This window comes from Cynoglossus semilaevis, chromosome 11, assembly GCF_000523025.1.
Source record: "Cynoglossus semilaevis isolate Cse_v1.0 chromosome 11, Cse_v1.0, whole genome shotgun sequence".
Classification (NCBI taxonomy): domain Eukaryota; kingdom Metazoa; phylum Chordata; class Actinopteri; order Pleuronectiformes; family Cynoglossidae; genus Cynoglossus; species Cynoglossus semilaevis.
The window spans coordinates 6,664,676-6,673,290 of NC_024317.1; the positions used below are offsets into that span (position 1 = coordinate 6,664,676).

The following is an 8,615-nucleotide window of genomic DNA, read 5'->3' on the forward strand; positions in this document are numbered from 1 at the left end:
TGGAAACTATAGAATGGATGCATATTAATGCATGCCTGCCAGGGAAGATGATGGATTCTGCACATGCCAGATGGTTTTGCTGGCACATAGAGTACGAATTTAGTTTCCTAAAATAATCTTAAAGTCATTAGTTCACATTGTCTCTCAGTCCAACTGCAGCGAGCTGGAGGTCACAGGCTGTAACCTGAACATGAAAAGAACATTTCTTAAACTCTCCCTAACCATGAGGCTATGGTTAGCACCGCACGGTGGTGCCATCTAAACCAGACACGGACAAACTACGGCCCGTGGGCCAGATACGGCCCGCTGGGCTTTCTAATCCACCCTGACAAACACTGATTTGTATCAAGGCAGAAATCAAAAGTGCCAGATTATCTTTGAAAGTTATTGTTTCAAATGATTTCATTCAGCATTCTACATCCAACCAATACTGAACCGGCCCTCGAGTTAAACTAAGTCTCGTACATAACAGCAGTGCTAAATAGGAACAGACCATTAACCACCTGTTCTAGAGTAGGTGGCGCTATAACTACTTCTGGTAGTACTTGCAAAACAATATACATGACAGCAGTAAGATGGACATAAGAAACGACCAAATCTCAGGAACAGCCTTGGTCGACTCTCATTACTCAAATGAATTTAATGGGTTGAAGGAGCAGTCCATTAACTGGTAAAGTCATTTCCAAATTGAGAACACGATAAAAGTCTCTCACAGAGAGGGTAGAGGCTCAGGCCAGGAGACCCCTGAGAGGCAGATAAGAACATTAAAGTATTTAGAGTAAAAGAATGTGCTGGAGTTATAAAATATACATCACATCGAGACTCATTAGGCTCCTCTGGCATGAACAGGAACTCCTGCAAAGGTCTGTGATCAACAGCCAATCATTAATACGATGAGATTCAGACCATCAATATTTAAAGGGTTATGGAGTACAGAGTGGGCAGAGACACACTCGTACCCTCAGGAAAGTAATGAAGGAGTGTTTGGAGACATTTGAGATGAGAGGTGAGTGTGTGTCAGAAAAGCTGCCTGATGTGAAGGCTAACTGGCTACGTAGCACACATTAACTGGTGCCAGGGTAATTTTACCTCTAGGAATAAAATCTTGTTAGGGATCAATAGTAAATAACAGTGACCCATTTAAAAGGTGACGAGGGCGGCCATATAAAAGGGCTAAAGAATTGTTAAGGAGGTAAGAAATCATCAACACATGTTGTTTTTACTGTTCTTCTCTCCCTAATTAAATTCATAAATAATGCACCTGAACGATTTTGTAACTGTTTGCATTAAGTGCAATTCTCCATATCAGTACCTTCACTTTGTACCTTGGCTGTTGTCTAACGTTCATGATGTTCAGTTCAATGAAGTAAATTATTTTGAGTTTTTCTGAAAACTTCTGCAAAAACAGCAATTTAGTTATTAAATAATTGGATTAAGTATTTAATGAGCATTTCTGTGTCAGAGTGGAATGAAGTGGCAGCAATTTTTGCGGCGCACTGTAAGGACCATAAATGGCTGCATGACCAGCCCCTGGAAGTCTTTGATCTTTCCTGATTTTACTTGATCTCTAGACCTCCTCGATGATAACTTAAAACAGTGTACGCCTGAGATGATAATGTCAAAATCAAAGATCTGTGTGTCTTTCTCTGAGCTAACAGATCTTAGATCTGGTTTGTGGTTGTTCTCCTGCAGCTGAATAAATTTGGATCCAGACCAAAGCCTTTCTAGACATAAGTATCTACTTATATTTAAAAATTCTATTTAGTAGACACACAATTCCCGTGCTGGTTAGCACCTCTGCCACGGAGCAAAAAGATCCCCATTTGGACCAAGGTCAGTCAAGGTCAGTCAACATCTACAACATCTCTTCATCCAAAGGTACAACACCTACATAAGATTAAACAAGTTTGGTTCAAAGTCAAGGCCACGACCCAACCTGGCATTTTTGGATGGTTGGGAGCCACCTAGTGGCAGGTAGGCATCCACTGCACCACTCCGGTCCCTGTTTAGAAATTTTTTTAATCTGTTTTTCTTTTTTAAGTTAGTGTTTTCCCACTGGCTTTAATTATTTGACAACCACCAATTTGGTCAACATTGGCACAGGAATAAAAGTGACAGTCAACATCTCTGATGCCTCGGTGTCACATTTACCCAATTAGCTCAGGCTCTTTGTGCTTCCATTTGAAATGCCATTTAGGGTGATGTAACAAATCTGAAAATATTTCATCTCAAGTGTAACGCTGCAGTCTTCCTGGTGAGATAAGTGAGCAAGAAGAATATGGAAGAAATTAGATCCCAATGGGCTGATTCTGGGCAAACACACTGCAACAGTTCACTGAATACTTTCAAACACGGGAGTGAAATTAAAATCCTTCCTGAGGGGTTAATGTGTCCACGGGCTCAGTGTTGGCGCCTAATGCAAATGTAAATGAGAATATGAGTTTCAAGCAAACACAGGCCGCTCTGGAGACACTTTACACCACTCACATGTTGTTAATGTTTAAATATTTATTTAAACACATCAGAGCCTGTGTGTCCTGTAGGATTTCTATATCACAGTAAATATGAAGCAGCTGCAGGCAGTGCTACCTCTAAGGTTTATATTAGCAAATGACAGTGATTTAAATTGAGTTTAATTGTATGCACACTGATGATCCAGCAGATTTTATCCCTTGCAAACATACTTCTTCTTCATAAATGAGGGTCTGCTCTGTGGATGCTGCACAATCTTTAAATTTCTAATTATCGAAAAAAAGCAGTGATTAAAGTTTACTTTTCTCAAAATTCACTGGAACTGGTTTAATTATGTTTGAGCAATTAAAATGAAGAAGTATATTTTTCCCATGTGGAATAGCGTTATTTCCCACGCGGAGGGAGGAGGCTGTGTTTTTTTCTTTTTTTTCAGAAACCCGCAGGATGAGAATTTAAAACCAGTTGTATCTGCATTAGAGCCGTCAGCTGCGTGGGGGTTGGTGGTGAGCCAAACTAATGTTTTTAATTTATATCTATGTAATTAGATTGCTTCAGAGCAGAGCGGCAAAAAATACACATTTAATGTCCTGCAAGAACTATTACAATGTTATTATTTTTGGCTTTAATCCAGGACTTTACAACGTTCCCTCTGTCTGTTGGAACTCTCAGAGTTTCTGTTGTCCAACTTTTGTCTCATCAGTTTGCGTGGAAGTTTAAGTGAAATGTGTGTATATTAAGAAAAGAGTGACAGGAAACGGTGACTACGGTAGTTGTTATAATAATACCACTATACAGATCTTTTATCGTTATAGCGCCACCTCACTGCGGCGTACCAAACTAAAATAAAACTCTTTTATTGTACCATTCCTGCAGAACTGTGGTTTTTGAAGAGCTTCAGTCACTGGCTTTCAGCATATAGAATGTATAAACTAGATATATTAAAATAAAATGAGGATTTAAAGCTTTTGCAAATGTTTCTACAGTTTGTGTTTCTTGAAGGACTTGTTTTAAAGATTACTCTTAATGCTTTAAAAGGAGTGATGTTGATTGTGATCACACCTCATGGTGTTTCACTACTGCAATTAGGTCTGATCTCAACAATGCTTTTAGGCAAATAAAGCACTTAGTTTATTTTAATGTAAACATCTGTTCCTCACTTAATGTCACACTCAGACATAGAGTTTGTTTGGCCAGACTTTTAAAGCCAAGTTAAAGTCCATCAGTCCACTGAACTGCAGATTGTGCTGCAGGGCAACAAGGGCTGCCCCAAAGACGGACAGACGGACAGAGGGGCGGACCGACAGGCGGGCAGACAGGCGGACAGATGGACGGACAGGCGGACAGACGGACAGAGGGACAGACAGACGGACAGAGGGACAGACAGACAGACGGACGGACAGACGGACAGACGGACGGACAGACGGACAGAGGGGCGGACCGACAGGCGGGCAGACAGGCGGACAGATGGACGGACAGGCGGACAGACGGACGGACAGACGGCCAGGCGGACAGACGGACAGACGGACAGACAGACGGACAGAGGGACAGACAGACGGACAGAGGGACAGACAGACGGACAGATGGACGGACAGGCGGACAGACGGACAGAGGGACAGACGGACAGACAGACGGACAGAGGGACAGACAGACGGACAGAGGGACAGACAGACGGACAGAGGGACAGACAGACGGACAGATGGACGGACAGAAGGACAGACGGACAGACAGACAGAGTTGACTGTGGTTCACTCACTCGGCAGTTGCTAAGCTCCTCTGCAGTCAGGACGATCGTTCCGCATTTCTTTCCTGGGATTCCACTGTGGAGGTAAAACAGCAGAATCTTAATGGAAATCAGAAGACAAAATCTCAGCGGTTTGGCTCCTTATATAAACAAAAAGCAGATTTTTTCAGAGAATAATTCAACCAGTAATAGCAAATTAAAAGGCCAAATGGTGTGTCTCCTAATCACTGACAATAATTAACATGTTCCTTTGTTTTCCCAATTCTGTTAAAGGTTATTTCAAACAACAGTCCCGGCTTTTTGATAAGGACACTTAATACTACTGTATGTGTGTATACAGTATAACATGGATAGTTTACAGTGCATGCAACTGCTCACCATAGCCAAATATATATATATATATATATATATATATATATCACCTCTGCTATAAAGGCGATCTAAGTTTTAATTCTTCTTGCCAACCACGGGTCAAACTGCGACAGTGATTACGGATTTAAATAATGGATCCAGGCCAGTAAGACAGAGTGTGGGGCCAGCGTTCGATTTTTGAGCTCCTGTCTTTAAAGCCTTTAAAGTAACCTTTCTTAAGCACATTTTACAAGGTGTACGACGTAGCTTGACCCGAAGGCATTGCACACGAGTGCTAAGGTCGAAATAAATGTCTGAAGTGCTTTCCAGCTGTGTGAGAAAGTGCTCACTGTTCTTTGTGCAGAGGAAAGGTGAGTTTTAAGAAGTAGATAGAGCCCTTTGATCCACAAAGTAAAAGGCTCTCATTGATCTTCAGGTGGGAAAAACATCTTTAACACATAAGAGAGTGGAGAAGGAAACCCAGAGTTTGTGTGTGTTTTCCCCCTCACATCCCACACACATACTGTCACAAAGACACTTGACACCTCATGAGCCGCCCTCTAAAATAACACTTTTTCGGAGGAAGTGACTCTAATCTGAACCTTATTCTGCCCAATCCCTGCATTAACCTGAACCAGTTCGTTCTCTATTGTAGTGTTTCCCCACGGGAAACACTGGAAGAAGAGGATTTAATTGCTCTGCCTGTCACGCATTGACGCAAGTTGACAGGGTCTGAGTTGGACAGGAAGGAGAATGACCTTTTAATGATGAAAAAATCTGAAAACCTCATACACTATAGTGTATTATTATTATTATTGTTATATTGTATAGCAGGTGCTATTTTCAGTAACACATCAAGAAGTACAAGTGTGTGTAAGGTAAACCACACACACACACACACACACACACACACACACATCTCCCTCCACTTCTTTCACAGTGGTGGGTATTTGTGATGAGAGAATTCTTCAGGGTGTCACAGACAAGAGTCTCTAACAAGTCATCTAACGATCCTGCTGTGCATCCAGAATGGTGGAGTTGATTCTGCCCAGTGGGATTTATGGAGACCGGAGAATTCAGAAGCTAAAAACAAACGTTACAAATAAGGTGACTCTTGGTTTTTTTTTTTTTTTCCATCCGTTTGTACCATTTAAAAAAACAAAACAAAAAACCCTCAATGTCAGTATTTTTGTATTGTTATAATTGGAAAAACCTTTACTGAGCTCACAAGGCTAATTTATCTTCCTCAAAGAGCATACAGAGATAAAAATAAACTTTAGAATGTGATCAGTAACAGAGTTCAGTACTGCGTCAGTGTGAAACTGCTTATTTGCTTCTCGTATTAATTCTTATTTTGTTTTATTGCCAGGATCAGTGAGACTTCTGACAAACAGATCCTTTAAATCTAATGGTGCTTTACAGCAGTAGAAAGTGATTGGTACATTTATTTGTCATCTCGAATGTCAACAAACAAAAAAGAAACTTCAGTGGGGATTTGTCAAACATTTGATTTACTCAGTGAGGAAATCAGAACTGTGGGTATTCACTCCAGCTTTGACAAACTACATTTAAGGAATAAATAATAATTAAGCTTCATGTGCTGTGATATTCTTTAAATAAACTGCGCTGTAATGTAATAACATTAACTACACACGCAGCAGCTACAAACCAAATGAGGTTTTAAACATGGCCAAGGAGGCTGAAGGACAAAGGCAGCGCCAAGGGCTATTGTATGAACACTGACTACTTGAGAGCGAGACAGAGCTGGAGACCTTCCAGCAGAGCACTCCACCTGAGGAATTCAGGGAAAAGAATAGCTCCACATTGATTTGTTCCTAGCAGCAGCAGCAGCAGCAGCAGCAGCAGCAGCAGCAGCAGCAGCAGCAGCAGCAGTTGGACTGAGAGGACGGTGAATTTTCCAGTAAAGTGAGAGAGGACAGAAGGTTAAAGGTTGTTGGAAGCTCATGTAGGAGAATGACCTCATGTTTCACATAAGCTGCAAAACAAACTACTGTATGTCATGACTTTTTAATTTTTAAATGAGACTGTCTCAAGAGGTGATATTGAAACAGAATTAGCCTGGATATAATTTATTTTTGTTGTTGTTGGCAGTGTTAAAGAAAACAGACACGAGGCCTTGATACGAAGCAACATTGCCTTTGGCAAGGTGGTCCTTGAAATGAGATTAGAAAGATTTCGATAAGACTGTAAATTATTGTTATACATTTATAATGTCAACCTAAAATGTCTTACTCCTTATAAATTAAATTCCTACAATGTTGTTCAGAATAAACTGTGAAGAACGCTTGAGGATCCAGTGGAATAAATAGAGTTGTTTATTATGAAAAAGGTTTGGGGAAACTTACAAGACAATCCTGCAAACACTATATCTGCAGAGGGCAGGGTACAGCCTGGACAATTATCCAGTCCATTATAGAAAACTCCCACTCATACATTAGGTCAAAGGTCAGTGATCAGTTAATCTGATCGTGCATGCTTTTGGACTGTGGAAGAACATGCAGTACCTGAAGAAAACCAACAGAGGGGGAAAACATTGACAGTCCTCTGATATTCTGGCTTCAAATAGCTAACAGGCAAATGTATGCAAAAAAAGTAGTAACAATTATTAAACCCTTCAATCACACTACGGAGCCTAAAGATAAATTGCTCAGGAAACCTATTAGATCTGTGTAAAAAGGACTTTGATAAATACTGATCATTTTCCTGTGAAAGTTTGATTCCTTGGGCAACAGTTAAGCTCAGCTTTTGCTTGATTTTTATCTTCACACTCAGGCAGTGAAGCCATTTTGTGAACTCTGTATCCTGACCTTTAGATTCCTCTCGTCTGAACTGTGATCTATAGTTAATTATTTTAAGGTTATTCTGAACTTTCCTTCTCACCATTTCCCAACACACAGGAACAGATTCACTGCATTAAAGTCCAACTCAGTTTTACTTCAGCACAAAATACACCTGCCCCTTACCTCTGACAGCCCCCAGTAAAGTATATTGATGACATTGAACTTTTGGGCATCATTATGAACAACGACCGCTTCACCAACAGAGAGAGAGAGAAAGAGAGAGAGAGCGAGTGAGAGAGAGAGAGAGAGAGAGACGTGTCACCACTAGGCAGCTGGGTTCTAGACAGGTTTTTCAGGCAGTAATTAACTTCCAGTAGGAGGCGCCTTTGCTCATTAGCACCTGAGACAGAACAGCTGAAGAATAAAGAAGCACTGACTAATAATGGTTTCCTAGATCAGGGGTTATCCAACCTCTTGACAAAGAAAAGACCATGGATTCCAACAGATCATTACTGTAGGTTGTGGAAATGCTGCTGAGGAGTTCTTATTGAAACCAGGCAACTGGAGATAACAGACCACACCTTCTTGTGGGAGGGGAAAGGAGGTGTGGTAAAACTTAGGGCTTTACTGATATTATTCTTACAAACAGGTACAAGGACCAAGATTCTAAGATTCTAAGATTCCAAGCAGGAATATGAAGTTACGAATATCATCAAATTAGACAATGTATCAGTTAAAAAATATATAAAATATAAATATTTAAATAACGCAGCCGGCTGAACAGAACAGAAAGTGATCAGAGCTTTTATCGTGGGCACATTTCAACGACAAACAATGATAATAATCACATTCTCCTGCTTTCCAGTAAAAAAGGCTTAACTCAAACTCGAAACGTTTGCTCCTGTCTTTGTCACTAGTGTTAAAATACCTCAATACTGCTGACATTGTTGACCTACTTCAATAAACTACTGACACTGAGCACTGAGCAGGAGGATGTGGTGAAAAGTCGTTACGGAGTATTGGGTCCCTGGATAAGCACATTGTCAAGTAAAAGTACGAGGATCAGGTATCTGAGTCCAACAACAGTATCAGTGATAGGAACAGGAAAACAAATTAAAAACAAACATGTAACACAACTGTTCTAAAAAAAAAAATAGACCAAAACAGAACAGACCGGGTTTGAATGTAAGGCAGAGGAATCTACACTACACTGCTGTGGGACTCCATAAACTGGGAAGCCACAGAGAAGT

General features: G+C 40.6%; 1 protein-coding gene across 1 annotated transcript in view; it reads right to left on the bottom strand.

Annotated features, from left to right (window-relative positions):
• cpne5b (copine Vb) overlaps positions 1 to 8,615 on the bottom strand; it is an 86,639-nt gene that overhangs the window by 30,363 nt on the left and 47,661 nt on the right. The window contains exon 8 of the mRNA XM_017036922.2: positions 4,226 to 4,289. Coding sequence (XP_016892411.2) covers positions 4,226 to 4,289 — 64 coding nt within the window. The remainder of the gene's footprint in view (positions 1 to 4,225; positions 4,290 to 8,615) is intronic.